Source organism: Spermophilus citellus, assembly GCF_964194105.1.
Source record: "Spermophilus citellus genome assembly, chromosome: 2".
NCBI classification, from domain to species: Eukaryota; Metazoa; Chordata; class Mammalia; order Rodentia; family Sciuridae; genus Spermophilus; species Spermophilus citellus.
The window spans coordinates 253,907,091-253,924,324 of record NC_138183.1 but is presented as its reverse complement, the minus strand read 5'-3'; the positions used below and the strand labels follow the sequence as shown (position 1 = coordinate 253,924,324).

At 62.9% G+C, this 17,234-nt stretch overlaps 1 protein-coding gene across 5 annotated transcripts in view; it reads right to left on the bottom strand.

Moving 5' to 3' along the window:
- ANO1 (anoctamin 1) overlaps positions 1–17,234 on the bottom strand; it is a 127,218-nt gene that overhangs the window by 70,794 nt on the left and 39,190 nt on the right. For 4 of the 5 annotated variants that reach the window (XM_081278728.1, XM_081278730.1, XM_081278727.1 and 1 more), the window contains exon 2: positions 5,882–6,054. In XM_081278728.1, coding sequence (XP_081134854.1) covers positions 5,882–6,054 — 173 coding nt within the window. Of the gene's footprint in view, positions 1–5,881; positions 6,055–6,213; positions 6,320–17,234 lie in introns of those variants that run through there. The other variant, XM_081278731.1, reaches the window with a different exon arrangement.

The following is a 17,234-nucleotide window of genomic DNA, read 5'->3' as shown; positions in this document are numbered from 1 at the left end:
GGGCTGGGGGACCTGGCTGCAGCCGGAGGGCAGCAGGCCCAGGGCACAGGGGTCTGCATAGTCTCCAGAACCTGGCACACTGGGCACGGGTGGGGCAACAGGGAGAGGGAGGACAGACTGGGCCTGAGGACCTTGCCTGTTGGGCTGCAGGGCGCGGAGAAGGGGTCGTGGGCAGGTGGAGGCCCGGTCTGCCCAGCCTTCGGTAGGGTTGATGGCAGGGCTTTTGTGCCTCCTGCCTCCTTGGGGCAGGTGGCCCCGGGTCCCCAGCATCTCAGTTTCCCTGGTCCAGGTGCTGCCTCCAGGGGAGGCCGGGCCTCACCACCAACTGAAGCCAGCAGGAGGCTGGAACTGTCCGTCACGTCTGCTCTACGTAACTCAGAGTCCAGCCCACCCCGGTCACCTTCAGAGGACCCAGCAACAGCATGGGACCCTCCAGGCTGCTCCCAGTGGGTCTCCACCCTGCTCCTGTGGGGGACCCTCCCAGGTGCTCATGGCCAGGACCACACCTGTGTGGGCAGGTGGCTTTGGGGGGGGGGTTGAGGACAGGAGATAAGCCCCAGCCCAGGGACGGACTGTGCACCTGGGAGACCACAGTGCCTCACACCTGCCACCAGCAAGGGGCACTGGAGTTCACTCTGGGGACCGAGGCCCAGGCCAGCAGGCGAGGAGGCCCTAAGGGGATGGGGCAGGGGAGGACTGAGCTCAGCCTCAAAACCGTCCCCACGGGGCATTCCAGCCCTTGATGGAGCAGGATTCGGGGTCACCTCCCAGCATGGGCCTGCCATCCTACCCAGTCCCCTCAAGCCACCCGGAGGGCACCCTGATCAGGTCCTGCTGACCAGCAGGGAACTGAGGCTCACGCAGGAAATGCAGTCAGCCTGGCTGCCCACCTACTGGCCCCAGATGCTGAAGCCCCACTGGCCACCCAGTGCCCAGCTCTGCTGGTAAGAGAGGGGTCACCTCCGGCCCCTGCTGCTGGGGCCAGAAGGCAATGGCTAAGTGGGAGCAGGACCCACAGCAGGCAGGTGCAGGCCAGGGAGGCTGAGGCAACCCTTGGCTGCGGGTCCCTCTGGGCAGGCCCAGGCCCGAGTCCAAGGCTGGACTTGGTTCCTCTCCAGCTCCGAGGCCTGGGTGAGGCGCCAGGTCCCTCTGAGCCCCAGGTCTGGCTCTGCAGGACGGGGAGGGTAGCCCAAGCTGCCTCCCCGGCCAGGAGGGTCAGCTGAGCTGATGACCGCCTGGCCACCCTGCCGAGCTCAGCAGGAGCAGGTCCAAAACGTGCCGGGACAGTGCCTGGGGGCCATCCCTGTCACCTGCTCCATCCAAGGCCCAGGGCAGAGGCGCCTTCTCCACATGTCATGAAGGTCAGGGCACAGTCACCGAGCGGGCCCGAGAGGCGCTGTCCCCTCCTCCCTGTGCAGTGGGCACAAGGCCACCCCGATGCCAGGCCCTGCAAGATGTGGGCACGGTGCATGGGAAGGGGCGCACCCCACAGGGCAAGAGGGCACTGTGGACGCTGAGGGCACCTGCTGTGGCCCCCCGGGGCTCGGCTGGGGTCTGGCCTGTGCTTCCTGTCCCCCTGCCCACCTCTCCTTCTTCCCACCCTTCCCAGGCCCTGTGCCAACCCCACGTGTACCCGCCTCGTGCCCGCTCCCTCTCAGCCTTGTGGGGCCTCCTGTGTCCGGGGCCACCTCGGAACCACCAGCTGCACGTTCTCGACCCACAGAGGCCCCAGAGCCCTGCCCTGACACACCTGCACCCAGAACCCAGCTACCAATCAGCTCGGTGCCTATGGGGCCCATGGGACGCTCCTGGTCAGCAGAGGTGGTGGCGGACACTGAACTAGTCAGCAAGCAGCCCTCAGGGAAAGGGGGAAGTGCAGACAGCCACCGAAGCAGAGCAGGGACAGTCCCCAGGAGCCGCCAGGACCCCTGGCTCAGTATAGACAGCACCGCCTGTCCACGGGGCCCTCAGGGAGAGGCACGCTGCCCACCATAGGGCACTTCCCAGCCTGGGGAGGGAGAGGGAGCCAGAGGCCTGACCAAGGATGACATCACCCTCCTGTGCTCAAAGACCAGCTTTGTCATGAGCTGTGCTGCCCCAGACACGGGGCTCTACCTCTGTGTGCTTCCCCATTCCTAAGACCTCCCACATTTGATAGGACCCCCCCAGGGGTGTTGGGAGGATTCCATGTCTTCCATGTCTTACTTTTCATTTTAGAATTTACAATAGGCCCTGCAGCGAGTGAACCCTCAACAGAAGTTTGGTCTCAGTGGGAACTGAGTCACATGCCCAAATAACGAACCAGGGGGGGACAGGAGAAAATAATCTCAGGGTCAGAGTGGAGCACAAGTGAAAGGTGGAGCAGTGACTAAGCCCTGTTGGGGAACCCCGGGGCTGGACCTCACCCTTGATTTGCTATGTGGTCCTGGGTAAGTTGCTTTGTCTGTTTAGGTCTTTAGTTTTATAAAACAGGAAAAAGCCGACTTTGGTTAGGGTTCGTGGACAGCAACCACAGAAAGCGTGGGCTCTCTGGAGCCTGGGTGGCCCCTGGGGCAACTCTCAGCTGGCTCGGGGAGTCGGGGAGCCAGGCACAGGAAGGGTCCAGGGAAGCTGCCCAGCGCCATGTGGCTGTGGGGAGACCAGGACGAGAAGGCAGAGGAATACTGCAGTGAGAGGAACAGGGGTCTAACGCTTGGGAGAGGCTCCGAATCTCTCGTCCCTGCCCCTAGGAATAGGCAGGTGCCCTTGGGACACCTCTTGGGGACTTCCTCACGGTTGGGACTGGAGACGAGGTTGTGGAATGCAGGATGCAGGGAGCCTGACGAACGGCAGGCGCTGGGTCTGGGACCCGTTTACTGGCTGTGGCCAGCAGATGCCAGGCTGGGCCGCTGACACCCGGCCGGCCGGGCCTCAACAGGACACCCCCCTCCAGGAGCCTCAGTTCTGATCTGTGGGATGGGCTAAAAACGTCTCCTGACCAGGTCCCAGGATGCTTGTGGGGCCTGAAGACGTCCCAAGGTCACTGCTGGGTACTCGGGTGGGCAGTGCTCCTGAGAGCAGAGCTCCCCAGAAAAGACAGGAAAACAGCGGAGGAGAGGAGCTCTGCAAGGTCCCAGGGGAGAATGTCAGAGGACAAAGGTCCCCTCACAGCAGGCACATCCTGACAGCCCTGTCCCAGGCAGCACAAACAGGCAGAAAGGGTGGCCCCGCAGCTGGCCCACTAGCCCACACCGGCCACTTCCAGAAAGGTGGTGAAAGGGCAAACCAGGGAGCCCCGTCTGCAGCTCGACCCCCGGGGTGTCCTCACGTTCAACTCTCCCTGCCGCTGGGCCCCCGAGGGAGCTGAGCTCACGCAGCTGGGAAAGGATGGCCATTCTGAGGGAGTCCACTGTGTTCTCAGTCTTGGAAAACAGAGAGCAATGAAACCAGAGACCCGCGGTCGGCTTTTGGTTTTGAGGCTCTTGGAATTTCAGCCTGGAGTGGAACGTGGATTTCAACTCCACTTTGATTTCAAGGAAGTTTTTTAGATGAGGTCATCAGCACCGCGTATGGACTTATACCTCTGGGCACACCTGGTAACAGGCCACCCCCGGTGGCAGAGAAGCAGTAAGTGCGCTCATCTCAGCAGGTGGGCAGATACCTGCGAGCCAGGTGTCTCTGGGTGTCTGGCCCACTGGAGCACACAGATCTCAGGCTGCTGGTGGCCATCAGTTGGAAGGTGAAGACATTCAAGGATTAATGTAAAGCAAACTTAATGACATCGCTGCTTCCACCTGCCTCGGGCCTTAGCGCTATTCCTTCTTACTCCTGCCTCTGTGTAGAAGGCTTTCCACCCTTGAACTTGGGGAGGAAGGCAGACACACAGTGTCTGGGAAACCTCAGCCTGGAGGGGAGGGACTTATTCTGTGGCCTACATGTGTACATTTGGGATGCACATGGGGGACAGGACAGGAACCATGGGAATGCAGCCCACACCCACTGATGGGTGCATGTACAGAGCCCCCTTTGCTGAGCAGCTCTGGGTAGCGACTGAGCAGCACTGGCTAGACGGAGCTGTGCTGGGCACCCCGGAGGCTTTTCCTATCATCCCACCTGCCCTGCACCAACAAGTCCCTGGCCCCAGAGCTGCTGCCCGTCCACAGTCCTCCAAGCCCAGTGAAGACAGTAAGTGCAAGAAAGGCTCGCTGGCCTGGCCCGAGCCCACCCTCATGTTTCTGGACTGTGAATCCCGAGCACAGGGCTGAGCGGCCTCTCTGGACGTGGGGAACCTCACCTGGTCCAGGAGACAGATGTTTGCTGGGTGTGGATAAGCAAGTGGTCCCTGAGCTGAAACGCCAGCCAGGGGCCACTCCCTCAGGCTCCACTTCTTAGCCACACCCAGTCCCCATCAAACCGTGTGGGTCCACACTCCCAACACCTTGGTCTGTTCATCATCCTGCGCTGGCTGCCTGGAGTCCCCACCAGGATGTCCGAGCCCAGCCAGCCCTCCTGTGCCACCTGCCTGTCTCTGAGGCCCTCCCTAGCTGCTGCCCAGCTGGTGAGTGAGTAGGTCATTGTCCCCTCTGGGCCTCAGTGTCCTGGTATGGTAACAGCACCTACCCCACACATTTGTTGTGAGTTAAACAAGCCAAGACACAGCGCTGGCCCAGCACTACAGAATTGTCCTTTGTCACTGTCCCGGGAAATGGGTAACATTCCATCTGTACTCCTCAGGCTCCGGAAGGGCAGAGCCCTCCCCATCTCACTCTGTGGTGCCCAGGGGCCTGTGCAGCCCGCACAGCTCTGTTCAAAAGCTGACCCCAGCTTCTAAGGTGAGCCTGCTGACATGGAGCAGCTCTCCACCAGCACTCCCGGCTGGGCACTCCCTGCTGCTGTCTGCCCAGGTCAGGAGGATTCCTCCCTCACCTGGTGCCCAGGGTTGGGTCTCCCACAGTGCAAGGTCTGACCAAAGCCCAGGTCTGGCCTTCCCGGGAAGACTGCGACTCCTGACATTGCGCATGCCCCGCCCTGCACCTCGCACAGGGCCCTCCCCAAGCTCTCCAGGCCCCAGGCTAGAGGGACAGGCCAGGACAACCCCCATCTCCGGCAGCAGCTAGGTCCTCGGCAAAGTCTGGGAGGAGCCTTGAAGGGGGCTGCAGAGGGCGGGAGGGGAGGGGGATTCTGCTCTTAAGTCCCAGCGAGCTGCCGAGAGCGCCCCCGCCCCCACTCCGGGCGTCACAGCCCTCTCCTGGCAAACTTTTGTCCTTTAAGTCAAACTCCTCTTGGGCGAATTCTGCCCCCAGGGGATCCCTGTGAACTGCTGGGTCCAACCCTGGGGAGTGTAATGGGGCTAGAGAGAAGCTCAGCCAAGGGGTCCCTAAACACTTGACCTGCTTCTGGCCAGCGCCCTGACTCCTCACAGAAAACAATTTCGTGCCCGCCGGCTGCTGTGGGCATGGAGAATTCCCGTGGGGGGCCCAGCGTCCTGGGCAGGAAGAGTCCTGGCAGGTGGGGCTGCCGGTGGGGCCTGGCGGCTGCCAACCCGGCCTCCGCCCTTGTCCCCTAACGCCACCCCCGCTGCCCCCAACGGCACCCTGGCCCAGGCCTGGAGGGGAGGGTCCCAGCACCTGCCCGGGGCCATGCGCTCAGGGTCGGGGCTGCGAGCCGGGACGCGGCCCCTGGGCGCTGGGTTTCGGGGGATGGGCGCCGCGCCCGTGAAGGGCGCACTGGGCCAGGCCGGGGCGCTTTCCGGCCGGCGCACGTGCGCAGGTGGGCGCCCCCCGCGCGGCACCGAGAGGACGCCCGGGAGCCACGCAAGGCCCCGCCGCCGCCCGGCCGCCGCCCTGGGCGAGCGGCGCAGGTGCGCGGCCCGCCCCGCCCGGTCGCGGCCGCCCGCACTCACCGTGCCCTCGGACGGCAGGTAGCCGATGTCTTCGATGGCGCAGATGTTGATGATGTGGACGCTGCGGTCCTCGGCCGGGAGCGTCGAGTACTTCTCGTTGACCCTCATCGTGGCCGCCTGTTCGCTGGGACCGCCGGGCGGCGCGCCCTCCCCATCCACGGCCCCGGCGGCCTCTGCAAGGGAGACGGCAGCGTTCGCGGCGCGCTCGCAGGGGGCCGGCCTTCCCGCGCTCCGGCCGCAGGGGACGTGGCCGCCTCCCGCTCCGCCCGCCCGCCCGGCCGCGCACCGTGCGGGGCGCGCCCGACCCTCCCCCGGGCCGACCGCGCCGCCACCTGGCTGCTGGTGCCGAGGCCGCCCGCGCCCGGTCGGGAACTTGGACGCCCGCCTGACTCCTTTCCTTAAAGATATAAGCGCACTCCGCCCGCTCAGGGCAGGGGCGGCGGCCACGCGGGTCAGATTTTCCGTAGAAATTTAAACACAGGAAGAAGGTATTCCATTCCTTCGGGCCCCTCCAAGTTTTATTTTTATCCGGGGTAAGTGCCCCTTTGGATTTTCTTTTCTTTTTTCTTTTTTTGAGGGTGGAAAGGGTTTTCAGACCAGCGGGGAACTTCTGTAGCCCTACCTTAAATGCAAGTCCCCGCTGGGGTCAGCTGCAAACGCAGGGCAGGGGAGACAGTTCTGAGACTGAGGCCAGGAACACCTCCCTGCCCCTTGCTCTCCACCCCTGGCAAACGCCTGCCAGCTGTGGCTTTTCACCTCCACCACACCTTCACTGGTTTCTTCCCACCACCATCCTCTCTGCCCCAGTGGTACCTGTGACCCCTGTCCCCTGTCCACTGCAGTACCTGTGACCCCTGTCCCCAGCAGTACCTGGGACCCCTGCCCACTGTCCCTGTCAGTACCTGGGACCCCTGATGGAGCTCTTAGTACTCTGAGACCAGGCTCATGCAGTCCCTTCCATAACTTGAAAGTGTCACCTTCTCATCAAACCCAGTCTGCTAAGGCAGAGTGCCACCCCCACTGCAGAGGGGACTTGGGCATGCAGGCCAGGGAGGGGACCCTGAACCTCTGGGGTCGCCAGGGATGCTGCCGGCTGCTTCTTGCTTGCGTGGGGTTCTACTGCCTCCCTGAGGAAGAGACCGTGGCTTGGGCCTCTCTCACCCGGGACCCAGCCGGCCCTGCAGGTGTCCCAGCCTCCCTCCCACAGCAGCCAGGCTCCAGCCGAGCCCAGGCCCACACTGGCTTGGTGTGCTCAGATATCGCCTTCCGTGGGCTGTCGTCCCCCCCACAGTGGTCAGGCCTCGCCGTCTCACTGCCCAGAGAAGCCACCTGCTCCGGGCCTGCAGTACTTCCTGACTCCATTTTGTCCTCCTACAGCTCACGGTCAACCAGTGCTTGTCGAGTGGCCACAAAGGAATGTGTGTGGCCCCCAGAAGTGATTGTAAAGTTGCCTTCCAAGGCCTTGAGTGCTCAGGCCAAGGTTCCCAGGGTAGAATCTAGGTGGATGGGGTGGGGTGGGGCGATGGGTGGGGTCTGGCCTTGCAGGAGCTTCCTGCCCCCGACATGAGCACCAGCTGCAGAACTGCAGCCCCGCAGGCTGCTTTCCGTGGCGGGTGCTGCTACAGCTGTCACCACGTCACCAACTGCCTGCTCCTGTCTCTGAGGCTCTGGTTCAGACCCAGTTTGTAAATTCCTTGCACTTGGAGAGGCGCAAGAAGGCCTCTTGGTCCTCAGGCTGGCCAGGGCCCTTTGCCTGCATCTTGGACAGCAGGACAACCGGTTTGGAGAGTGCCCCCAAGCTGGCCAGATCATATGGGAAGCAGTCCTCTGGGGCCCTGGCCACGCCAGGGAGACTGGCCTGTGCAGTTCAAGTTTTCAGGGCAAGAGAGAATCTCTCTCTCTCTCTCTCTCTCACACACACACACACACACACACACAGGATTATGTAACTGCGTCCTCCTCCCCTGGTTGGGGAACAACCAATATTGTATAACTCTACTGTACTGTTGTTCTCTTATGTTCAGGTGAAAAAAACCCAGAAATCTATGAGGAGTCATTTTTGAAAAAAGAATAAAAATACAATTGGCCAGAGCTGGGGGTGACACGCAGTGGTCATGGCTTGTCTAGCATGTGCGAGGCCTGGGTTCTGTCCCCACACTGCAAACCCAAACAACGAGTGTGAGTGTGAGTGTGCAATATCTATTTTGTATATGCGTGCACCTGGCCAGCCCTGGCTGCATTCGTTGCCGCAGTGTTTTGAAAGTGACCCTGGACTGCCGGCCCTGGGAGGACTCTGGGGCCGGAGTGGCCCTCAGGGGGGCTGCCAGCTGGGAGCCAGTCCCTCGGGCACGGCTGCCCCTCCCCAGCCTGTGCCCTGGGCTTGGCCGGGAAGCCGTGGCCTCTCGTTGCCAGTCGGCCCAGCTGCCAGTCCCACATCTGCTCGCTGGACCACACCTGTCCGCCTCCACCCTGTCCCTTCCCCACTCCTCTCCCTGCCCTCACTTTCTCGCCCCCAGGTGGGCAGGGTGGTGATCTTCAGCAAATGCAGAGGAAATGTGGTGGCCTCTGCCTGGCAAGGCCAGAAAGAACCAGTCTGACCCCGGTCCACCTGTGACTCTGGCCTGGATTCTTGGGGACCAATAAAAGGTCAAAGAATAGCTCCCAAATCAGGAGGGGAGAGGAGAATCCCTCCAAGTCCGGCGCCTCTGCTTGTGTGGTTTCTGGGGCCCCTTCTGTTCGGAGCTGGGTCTCGGGAGGGGCTGCCTGCAGCTTGCTGGGTTTCTCCCCCCTCTGGCCGCTGGCTGCCTGCGGTGGGCCTGCTGCCTTCTCTGCTTCCAGACCCAGGTATTCCACCACCCAAGTCCAAAGGGACACTCACCAACTAGTTAAAAAAAACACAGTCTGATTTGTCATAACGGCACGTTTACCTAAGGGGCGCTCTGGCTCTCACACTCCACCGTTTCGCCATGCTGCCCTTTGGTGGCATTTGGTTCCATGCACCAAATGACACCTGTCTTTGCTGGCATTTTAATAGCCCTTGTGGGGCAGGCGGGAAGTGACACGGAATGCAGGAGCCGAGACTGACAGAGCCGCCCCAGAGAGCCCTCGTTGGTCCGGACCTGGAGGAAGGAGCCCTCCTCTGCCCTGCCGAGGCACATAGCTGACCGCTCCCGGCCGCAGCAACTCGGGGAGGTTGGAGAAATCGAGCTGGAAGGACCCTGTGTCTATGGGGTGCAGGGCTGTGGGGAAGGCCACGGACCCCAGCAAGAACAGCTCCTGGGGCCCCATCATGAGGCCGCGGCTGGCTGCCGTGTCTTCTTGGGTACAGTGGCATGTGAAGTCCTCGATTCTGGGTGCCTGTCAGGCCCTGGCCATGGCGAGCCCCAGATCAGGGAAGTGCCAGTGGAGATCTCTTCTACTGTGGTGCTATGGCCTCGGCAGCTCTGACCCTGGGGGCGGCCAGTGTAGGGCATCCAGGGCCACTGCCCCCACATTAGATGCCAGTAGGACCTTCCCCCCAGCCCCAGGGTGAGGAAGGACCCCAGACATTGTTGAATGTTCCCGGGCGGCATCGCCCCAGCTGAGGCCTGCTGCTCCAACAGATCTCCTGGCTGTGGGCTCTCGAAAGACCTTAGGCCGCCGAGCCTGTCCCGGCTGCCCCGGGTGGTGGAGGCTGGGTCCCGCGTGGCCAGGGGCAGACGTGGGGAGCCTGGCTGCCGCCTCTGCAGGGGGCAGCTCCTGCACAGACCTGTCCTCAGAGGGGCTCAAGTGCTGCCGACTCACAGCAGCCGGAGGGCTGGGACCGCAGCTCGGGAGGAGGGAGTTGCCCATGACTCAGGGCCGGAGGGAGCGCCAGTGGCCTTCCGCTCCCACGCCCTCCTGCTGGTGGCATCCCATGCAGGAGGGAGCAGTGCCAAGCAGGTGGATGACATAAGGTGCTGAAAGCGACCTAGGTGGAGATGATCCCTGGGGTGCCTGGAGTCGGCACTGAGACACAGCGGCCGGACGCTGGGCCACTCTCCTTTCCTTCCCCGTGTGAGTCAGAGCAGAGGCTGCCCAGCTGCAGCTGGAAGGGAGGCTCCGCGGGCCCGGACGCCCCAGCCCAGCTCTGGAACACAGCCAGTCCCGTCTGCCTGGGAGGGGGCTGCTTCCTCCGCAGACTCCATGGGCTCCCGTAGGCCAAGGCCGCTCCCTGAGGTTCCTAGAGCTTTAGGGGACACGCGCAGGGCAGGTGAGAGTCCAGCAGGGCCCCTCCTCCTCAGGGAGCCTTGGTGGGACTCAGGCCCACTGCCCCTGGCTCTGCCAGCCCCGGTCCTGGCTCCAGCGGGCACCTGGTGCCATCTGCCCGGGCCATCTTTCTGCTTCGTTTCTGACTCTTAGCCCCCTTCCCAGCCTTGGCCCCGGGTACGTTTTCTGTTTGTTTATTTATTTCACAAGCAGCTGAACAGAGAGGATCCTAAGCCAGCGCTGTGCTAAGCTCTTTGCAAATATTAACTAACAGTCGCGAGGCGGTGAGCACGGCCTGGGGGACGGGGCCACACATGTGGCCCTCTGGGGCCTTCCTGTAGAGGAGGGATGAGAGGTTCCGATTGTCCTCAGCGTCACCTCCTCTGCCTGCAGCAGGGGGAACCACCGGCCTTCTCACACTACGGCCCCCGGGGAACTGTCCCCAGGACTTGGGAGAATAGAACGACTGCTGCTCACCATTAGCCTGCTGTCCCCTCCACCACTCCCTCCAGGAGAGCCGGGGTCTCCGGCCACACACGCGGGCCCCTTCATCTGGGTTGACACCTCCCTGGAGAGGCCGTGCCTACCTGCTGCTGAGCCTGCCCGCCCTGGCTGAGTACTGCTCACTGCAAGGGCATGGCCCTGGCCCTCCAGGGGCTGAGGGTGCCCCGGGCTCAAGGCCGTGAGCTGGGGCAGGGCTCAGGACTCAGCACGGTTGAGAGCATGTGAACACGTGAGAGCCGCTGTCACCCACGCCACCTCCCTGCTCCCTCCGGGGGCTGAATGTCCCTGCCCTGCTCTGCCTCTTGGGCAGGTGGCCAGGAAGCCCTCAGCTTCCCTAAAGACCATCTCCACGGCCAACACCACAGGTGCCACCTTGCCAGTCTCACTCCAGAGTGAAATCTCCCAGACATGTGACCTCGTCAGCCTCCCTGGCAAAGGTCAAGTGAAGCACAGCTCCCTGGTGGGACTGGCAGGCTTGTACCCCAGGGGCATCCTGGAACTCTCTGGGGAGCGAGAATAGACCCCCAGGTGACCGCGGGGCCACATAGGGTTTTTCCATCACACGCACATTCATGTCCCTGTTGCTTGGCTATGAGCCTCTGTGGTCTCAGGGGGCCCTGCCAGGTCTGGGGGTCTCTGTCCTGCAGCCAGGCTGCTCTCAGGGGGCACTGTGTTGGTGGCCCCATGGGTGTGGAGGAAGCGAACAGGACAATGAGCCCCGAGCTGCCCCACCACGTCCAGGACCCAAGACGGGGTCAGAACCAGAGCCCCCAGGTTCGCCCTCCTGCTGGCGCACGCCTACGTTCTAAGGAGCAAGTTGTGGGCCCCGTGGAGCATCTGGGCCAACAGCAAGGCCAGCCCCGGCAGCTTCCAGCGTCCACGGCCACGTCGTCCTGCGTAGAACCACAGGTCAAGCTGATCGCGCCCTGACACAACCTGTTACGGGAAAGGAGCGTTTGCCGCGTCCGCCGTGCAACAGCCGGGAACAGGCTGCTCCGCTCCTCGTCTCCCGGGCTCTGAATCCTGCGTTGACTCTCACCTCGCAGGTCACGGCTCAGACCACCAGGGCTCAGAGCCACACGTGGTCAGAGGCCACCGTTCTCCGGGGACTACTATTTGAGAAAAATGATTTTGAACGGCTCCTCTTTCTGTTTTATAGTTTTCTAAGGTTTCTGCAATGCCTAGGGCTTAGGTTGGTCACCAGGGGAAGGGTGACAGGGAGCTGAACACCGACCGACTGTGTCACTTGTGGGCTTGCAGCCAACACGGGGGAAAGGTGGCCACTTTAGCAGATCTTACTTGTGCTGCACAAATTCAGAGAAAACCACCTGACTCAAAGGCCAACTGGAGCCACGTTCCTAAAATATCTTGACAGATTCGTCATTAATTATAAAACATGCCCGATGACACAGCTGGTGGCCCAGATGGCGAAAGGGGAGAACCTGGGGAGTACACCTGGGTGTCAGAGAGCATCCTCCAGGCCCAGCTTGGGATGCTGACCTTCTCCACGGCTGAAAAGACACTGAGACCAGAGTCAAGTGCCATCGGTGTGGAGGTGCCACCGAAGACACAGAGGGAAAGACAGACCACCAGGAAGCCAGGAAACGCCAGCAGCGGCAGAAATGTGCAGGGAAGGAGGCAAGGCCCGCGCAGGGGGCACCTCCACGCCTGGCCCCCTGGCAGCCCGCATCCCTGGACAGGTGAGAGGTCCTGGGCAAGAGTCGGGACCAGGTGGGGCCAGGAGAAGGGGGGTCTCAGGCTTCTCCCCCGGGAGATCCAGTAGCGGGGGCTACTCCATCAACACCTGCCATTCACAGAGTCCACCTGTTCATCCACTGACCGCCCACCCACCCACCCACTCACTCCTTGCTCACCCTCTCGGCCCACCCTGGCCTTCCCCTTCCCAACACTGGTTTTCTCCACGGATGCTGTCCTCCTCTGCCCTGCGCCACTCACTCCGTTGCTGGGGCTTCTGTCCACCCGCCTCACCCTCCCAGGCTGGTGCCTGGGCTGCTTCACCACGATTTTATGGCTCGAGATTTTCATGCCCCAAAAGATGGCAGAAGTGAGCCTCAGGGTCTGCGCTCTGAAGGAGCCAGGTGTTCGGAACCTGGGACCCCGTCCAGGAGGGCAGCGCTGGAGGAGGGGGCCATGGAGAACTGCGTCTGGGCCAGGGTGGCTGCCGGCGTGGGCAGACGCACTGGTGACGGGCCGCTGACACTGCCTTCACATGCCTTTGCCACCCACACCAGGACCAGACCCCAGGTCCCCCAGAGTTCCCGAGAAGGCGTGCACCCAGCTCCTCCCCAAACGGCTGAGGATGGACCAAAGCCTGTGCCCTCCCTGCTCACGGTGGATCCCAAATCCATGCAGAGGCTCCTGCCTGCCGGGGTTGGAGTGTCTGGTCACTGCCTGGACCTCTGAGACTCCTCGTCACGTGGAACTGAGGGCCACAGGCTTTGTGGCTCAGGCCCCCGCCCCATGGCTTCCGAGGGCTCTGTGGGGACTCGGCCTCCCTGTCCTTGAACGTGAGCCACTACGTCTGGAGCCAGACTTTCTGGAGAGCCCATGTCCCCTGCTCCCCAGCCCCTCCGGGAGCTGGCTTGCTGCATCCCGGGGGACCCTGGGCCAGAGCATCCAGAGGTTCACTTATGCTCCTTCCCTGGGACCGAGCGGCTTCCCAACCTTCCCTGACCCTCACAAGCCACAGTGTCCTCCTCTGTCCCTCTGCAGACACATGCAGGCTCTCCCAGGCACATTCAGAAGAGGAAGCCACCGCCTTGGTCAGGGACGGCCTGGCCCCATTCTTCCCCAAGAGGAAGCTAGGGGAAGAGGGATCCAAGAGCCCAGGATGCCCAGGCCCCATGTGCCACTCGGCAAAGGGCTTCCTGGGGTGGCCAGGAGGGCATCCTGCCACCAAGGGGTCCCAGGGCCAGAAGCCAAACACCAGACGGTCTTTCTGAGAGGCGCTGAGCCCCACCTGGCACTGGGCAGGGTCTGCTGAGCTCGGGCTGAAGGCAGCTCCCCCGCCACCAGCCCCTCCTGGGATGGGGACCCTGTTCCCTGACATCAGCCCTGGGACACCTGCCATTCAGGCTGCGGGAGCAGTGCCCTGGGGCAGACCAGGCGGGTGTCCGAGGACAGGAGCCTGCCGCCGCCTCCTACCGTGCCCTCTCTCTTGGTCCATAAAACCCCGCGAGCTGGCAATGCCACCTGGGGGCTCTGGCCACTCCAGCCCTCCTCTGTTACCTGAGGCTCCTCTGCTCTCCCTGGGAAGCAGGCGCCTTGTCCTTTCCTGCCACGCTCTCAGGACCCAGCGGGGCTGGGCCGCAGCAGGTGGTTGGGAGAGCAGACAGAGCTGGTGTTGGTCCAAGCCCCGAGCTGCGGCCTGCGAGTGCGTCCCCCACAGGTCAGTTCCTACCTCCCCAGCGGACTCCCCAGGGGCAGGACCGGGTTGTTGTCTTAACATTTTCAGCTGGTGGTGCTGCCCGGAAAGCCGTGCAGGCCGCTGGTAGCAGCCACCACAAAAGTCCCATTCACAGCAGGTGGACGGGGCCTTCCCAGCCTGGTGGCTTCTGCCAGGCGGAGCTGCCGGGCTTCCTGGTAGGACTGGCCACTCTCAGGGCCACCAGCATGCTTACTAAGGTCCTACTGTGTGCCACCACTGAGCAGTGAGCCACTGTGGACACAGAAGGGAAGACAGACCGCCAGGAAGCCGGAGACCGGCCAGCAGGCCTCAGAAGTGGGCAGGTTCAGAGGCAAGGCCCATGCAGGGGATGGCCCCTCGGCCGAGCCCTGCAGGTCCCTGGGAAGCGGGCTGCGGGGTGAGGGCGTCGATGGCTGCAGCAGGGAGGGACTGAGTAGGCAAGTGGGGCAGGTGGCCGGCGCGAGACGGGCAGGCCAGGCCTGACCTGCATCCCTGGGTGGCCGGGGGGCGTCTTCTACCCGGGGCCCGTGGCAAATCTCACACTAAGAGCTGACACCCAACGCTGGGCACACAGATGTCCACAGGCAGTGGCGGGCCTCACCACCATGGGCATCGAACCAGGTGACCCCAGCAGGGCAGTGGGGTCAGAAGTGCCCAGAATGTGGGCCCAGCCAGGGCAGGCTCTCTGCAAGGGGACATGCACAGCCCCTCAGGACAGAGGAGCCTGGGACTTTGACAATCAGGACTCCGTCTTTATGTGACTGAGGATCATTAAGATGGGAGGTGGCACCGTCTCGTGTGAGCGCTGGGCCTAGACCCGACCCACTCATGCCAGGCAAGCACTCCACCCCCTGCCCAACAGCTGGGCACCTCTGGGAGGCAATGGCACCCGTGCAGGCAGGGGGCGGGCTGGGAGGGCGGCTCCCGTCATCACCCCTGAAGTCAGGCGCTGTCTGCTGTGTCCTCCTTGGTGTGGGCACTCGCACTGCATCCTTGGCTGCTCTGACCGCTCCTGTGGCCTGGCCTGGACAGAATCTCCCAGGGCTGGCTCGTCTCTGACACTTGGTCCCTCCTGTCCACAGGCGGCTCTGCTGGTGGCTTCTGAGGTCTTTTAATTCTCTGTGGAGTGGCATGTCCCAGTGGCAGGGCCTGGCCAGACCTCTGACCTGATGTGTGTGCACCCCACTGCAGAGAGGGGTCCTCGCTGTGCCATGACAGGGGAGTCACAGTCAAAGCCAAGGCTGCCACCTCCCTCCCCGTGGGTCACCAAATGCAAGAGGACCTGTGCACTCGGCCCTGAGCACAGCAGTTGCTCAGCAACGTGGAGGACGGGGTCGACCCTGAGGCCTGGTCGGCAGCGTGGCCCTCTGTGGGCCTGGAACTTTCCAAAGACACGATGTCGGCTGCCGGCACAGGCCTCCTCCCTGAGCCCCACATGCCCCAGGCCACTCTGGCTGAGGTGTGGAGGCTCTGGGACCCCTGATTCCAGCTCAGCCCTGCAGGGGACACCGGCTGGGTGTTGGTGAGGGCCACGAGGTATGAGCTCGGCAGCAGGCTCAGGTGAGCGCAGCGCTGGGCGGGTGGGGGGTGCTGCTTGTTGGAGCAGCCGATTATGAGACTTGGCTGTCGGGCCAGGGACCCCAGAGCTGGCCACAGGCTCTCATTCATTCATACCATGGACGGCCATTTGTCCACCTAATACTTGTACATGCTGGGCCCAGAACAGGGGCAGGCCCCCACAGTGGACCACAGAGAAGTCAGGCCCACATTCCAGAGGAGAATTGACCAAAGAGAACCGAAGGTCAACAGGCCCATGATAAGGATCATCGCTGGTGGGGACCAGGGCGCAGGGGAGCCCAGGACGCAGGCCGACAGGGGAGGGCCAGAGGGGGACGGAGGCTGATGAAGGAGGCGGCCCTGGGACGGCCGCAGGAGGTACAGCTTCAGTGGAGGCTGTGGCCAGGGGAGGCCTGAGCCGTGTGCAATGTTGGCTAGTGAGGCTGGAGCCAGTGGCCGGGGTGGTGGCCGTGGGGGATGGGGCTCTAGGGAAGGGGGACCAGGCCTGCAGGGTCTCGAGGGCAGGCAGGGCACAGCCTCCTGCGGTGGGAGGAGGCCTCCGAGGCGTCCCCTTGGCCTGACAGGACCAGCTGGTGGCAGCTGGCCTGCAGGGGGCCAGGGCAGGGCCCAGGGTCTGCATGCAGCCGAGGACCTGAGTGAGCGTCTGGTCGGCCACAGCCCGGCCAGGCACAGGGCTGCCCTGCCGATGGCTGAGCCCAGGGGACCCCGTGGCCTCAATGGAGACCTCCCCGGAGCCACTCAGTCCTGGCGCAGCTCTGCCTGTTTCAAGGGAGACCAGCCCTGAAGCCACACAGAATCATCCTTCACATTAAAATAAATAAAATAAGATGATAAATCAACGGTTTAGTCCAACTGTCTCATAAAACTCCCTGCACCTTCTCCTTGTCCAGCCAGGCAGGCCCAGTTCCTGCCGCCCCTGCCCTTGGCCAAGCCCCAAGCCGCTCTCAGCCATGTATTCTCAGAATTCCTTGTGCTGGAGAAGCTCAGCATGCAAAACAAGAGGCACTTGGCCAGAGCTGGCCAGGGCTTTGGAGACCCCCTCCCGGGAACTGCTTCCCCATCATCCTGTCATTTCTTCAAGAGCCAACAAGAGTCAACAGCTCTAAGATGTTCACTCCCCACTGAGAAAAGCAAGCGATTGGTCTTCTTCACACTACAGTGTGAGTGACTTCCTGCTCCCACCCACGTACACAGCACCGGGCCTAGGGACCTCTGGGGAAGTGGAGGCAGGAGAACTTCCCACAGCAGAGGGAAGAGGTTTAGAGGGAGAGGAACGAAGAACCTTCATTTCCTGCTGCTCTGTCCTGGCCTGACCTGCCCTTCTGACCACGGCCCCGACCACAGACGCCAGCACAACCTGCGTGGGGGCGGGTGCCCGGCAGACCAGGGGAGCAGTTTTAAAGTTCACCTCGGTCCAGGACATCCAGCCAAAGTCTCTCCAGAGCACAACCAGGACAGAGAACAAAGGGGGGCAGGGTGAGGGCCCGGGGGCCACCCAGGGACTGGGAACCTGCTCCTAAGATAAGCATCTGGCCTCTGGAGCGGTCACCTCAGGGGAGGACGGGGCTGAGCTGGAGCGAGGAGTGTGGGGCTGGCTGGGGTTGCTGCTCTCCTGCT